Here is a 2,805-nt window from a genome sequence, read left to right as displayed (position 1 = left end):
GGAGTTTACAGGAATAAAAAATATATATATTATAACAAATTATTCTTTGTATGGTGTGCAATTTGCCAGCATCTTATTGATTGGAGTTGATACCATTGTAAATTTAAAATAGTTTTTTCTGTCTCTTTCTTGGGTGTTTACTGATGCTGCATTTTGCAGAAACTTAAATATGAAATAAAAGATGACGTTTTGAATTTGGTTTTGATTAATTTATTTGTACTTTTTAAATATGAATTATATAAGATTTTTATTGAGCTTGTCATTTGAAACCATATGATAGTTCTACATTACATAGTGATGTACTTTAAATATTTGTATGTGATTAAATGTATTGTTTCATTTAAGTTTTCATTCATGTAAAGAAAATATGCATAACATATTCATCAAAATAAAAGTAATGGAAATGTTGCAGTTACAAATTTATAAAAACAAAAAATTGCTTTTATTTTCATTCTTCACAATACACATGAAATTTGTTATTACATGAATCGAACCAGATACCTAGTTTTAAAACAGCCATGTGTTAACACCTGAATCAACAAACAGTATTTTATAACTAGGAAACAGTTTAATTAATTGTTGTACAAGTTCTTACCATATACCCTTGAGAGAAGTGTGTGGTGCATCTTTTTCAAGTTTTGATTGAACATATTTACCAACTGTACGTGACAAAAACAAGAGAGCCGTAATACTCCATACATTTATTATTTTATATGATATAGAAACGTCTACATGTGTGATCAACTTGCTTCTTTAAGACAGGATAAAATGTTTATTCTATTCTATTACAATTAAGGTTATGTAAACTGATAGGCAGACATATATTATTTATCCACTTTTAGCCTTTATGGGTTGTGACTCTGTACTAGCCAAAAGTTCATTAACTGTTCTCATCCCTGAAGATAATTTGTTGTTACACATTTTTACTTATAATTGTTATCTGAACTATACTTTTGTATGCTTTATGTGTTAATATATGCATATAAATAGGTACTTTTTGGAAAGAAAAGTAGCATAAACAGAACACTACTTACATGTAAGAACTTGTACTATGCTTCTGGTCAGGATCCTAGCAGAGCAGATTATTATTCCTAGTGTGAAATTATTTTGTCAGTATTTCTTTTTCAAAAATAACAGGATCTTGCATTTCATCTTGTAAGATCCTGTTCCAGTTTGACATTATCTTAAGAAAGGCTCTCACCTAGGAATAATGTTAAAAAGATCGTTGCTATTATTGTTTTAGTTGTTCTGTTTAAGAAGTTTGTTATCATTGTTTCTGAGGAGTGTTTAGTTTAAGAATGATGAAACTTCTTTCCCTATGTTGTTTCTCTATATGGTTTATGATCAGTAAGAAACTGTTTTCTTGTTTCAGTATCATCAATGGGTTTGCTTTACCACTAAAAGAAGAACATAAAGTGTTTCTGTTAAAAGTGCTAATGCCTCTTCACAAAGTGAAATCTCTTGGTGTGTATCATCCTCAGTTAGCGTATTGTGTTGTGCAATTCCTGGAGAAAGATGCAAATCTTACAGAGCCAGTGAGTAATGTATTTTTATTAAAAATATATTCATAAAGTAAAGTTTAAGCTTAATGCAGATCAATATCATAACCCATTATTATATATATTGCAAGAAAAAAAAACTTGGAGAGAAATGTTTAAGGAGGTATTTTATACAAGTGTTAATGGTACAGTGTAATACATCATGGTATTTGCCATCATCATCATCTTTTTTCTTTACTTGTTGAAGAATTCCCAGAGAAATGCCTATTATTGTAAAGGGGTAGGGAGTTTTGCTTAAGGAGGTTTTATGTGAAAGTGTTGATGCTAATCTTCATGAAGCAGAATGCCTTTGTGACTTATAAGTAACTTTGTGTTAAGTTTTGTGTACCTGATACAGTCATTATATATTGTTTAATATGTTGTATAAGAATGTTCTTCATTGGTGGCATTTATTATTTTTATTATTTATTATCTTTTTTCTAATATGTTGTTTTTGTATAGTGACCTAGATTACAGAGATAGGTTTGTTGATTAAAACTTAATGTGTTGTGCATTATCTTTTTCAACACAGTGCAGGTGTGAAGGGACACAAAATTTCCTTTGGCCTATAATGCCTATTAATTAATAATTATGCCCTCCCCTAAGATATAGCGCAACTGACCTATGTTCAGTAAATACGACACAGTGTTATGTTATTTGTGTGTATTATGCTTGCAGTTTTAACTTTTAAAAGCCACCCACTGAAATACAGTGAGACCGAGTTGACATACAGAAGTAAATTACACTATTCCATCATTCATCTGTAGATCAAATACAAGTCCTAGAGTACAACATACAAGTAAGTGTATGTTCAACAAAAAGAAAATACGAAATTGATGTAATATATTAACTGGTGTGTAAGATTGGCAATATATGTAACAGGGAAGTCCTAGATCTAGTAAACATTATAGACCTAATGTAGTGGTTTGTAATTGTTTTGGCTGATTGTAAATCATGTCTTACACCAACTAATATATTAGACTTTAGGTCTAATTGCAGTTATAACTTTATTTCTAGACCCTAGGTCCATCATCATACAAATTGTAGCCTATATTTTTGGCATACTTAGACCTATACTAACTATTAAACTAGGCATTGCACTGGGACAGATCTAATGACGTTAACAGATCTAGATGTAACATTAATGTTAGAGCTGTTATTTCCATCTTTTTTAGTCTTAGGTTTGGATCTAGATGTAATAATACATCTAAATTAGACCTTAGATTTGGGTGCATAGATTGAAAGCACCTTGTATTGAATCTACCCG

The 2,805-nt window shown here is 30.1% G+C and overlaps 1 protein-coding gene across 4 annotated transcripts in view; it reads left to right on the top strand.

Moving 5' to 3' along the window:
* The window catches only part of LOC106469278 (serine/threonine-protein phosphatase 2A 56 kDa regulatory subunit gamma isoform-like), a 96,714-nt gene that overhangs the window by 69,434 nt on the left and 24,475 nt on the right, over positions 1–2,805 (top strand). For all 4 annotated transcript variants that reach the window (XM_013929765.2, XM_013929764.2, XM_022397753.1 and 1 more), the window contains exon 9: positions 1,373–1,535. In XM_013929765.2, the coding sequence (XP_013785219.1) occupies positions 1,373–1,535 (163 nt within the window). The remainder of the gene's footprint in view (positions 1–1,372; positions 1,536–2,805) is intronic.

Source organism: Limulus polyphemus, unplaced genomic scaffold (assembly GCF_000517525.1).
Source record: "Limulus polyphemus unplaced genomic scaffold, Limulus_polyphemus-2.1.2 Scaffold3392, whole genome shotgun sequence".
In the NCBI taxonomy this organism is placed as follows: Eukaryota; Metazoa; Arthropoda; class Merostomata; order Xiphosura; family Limulidae; genus Limulus; species Limulus polyphemus.
The sequence above is the reverse complement of the archived record's forward strand: the minus strand, read 5'-3'. Positions and strand labels throughout refer to the sequence as shown.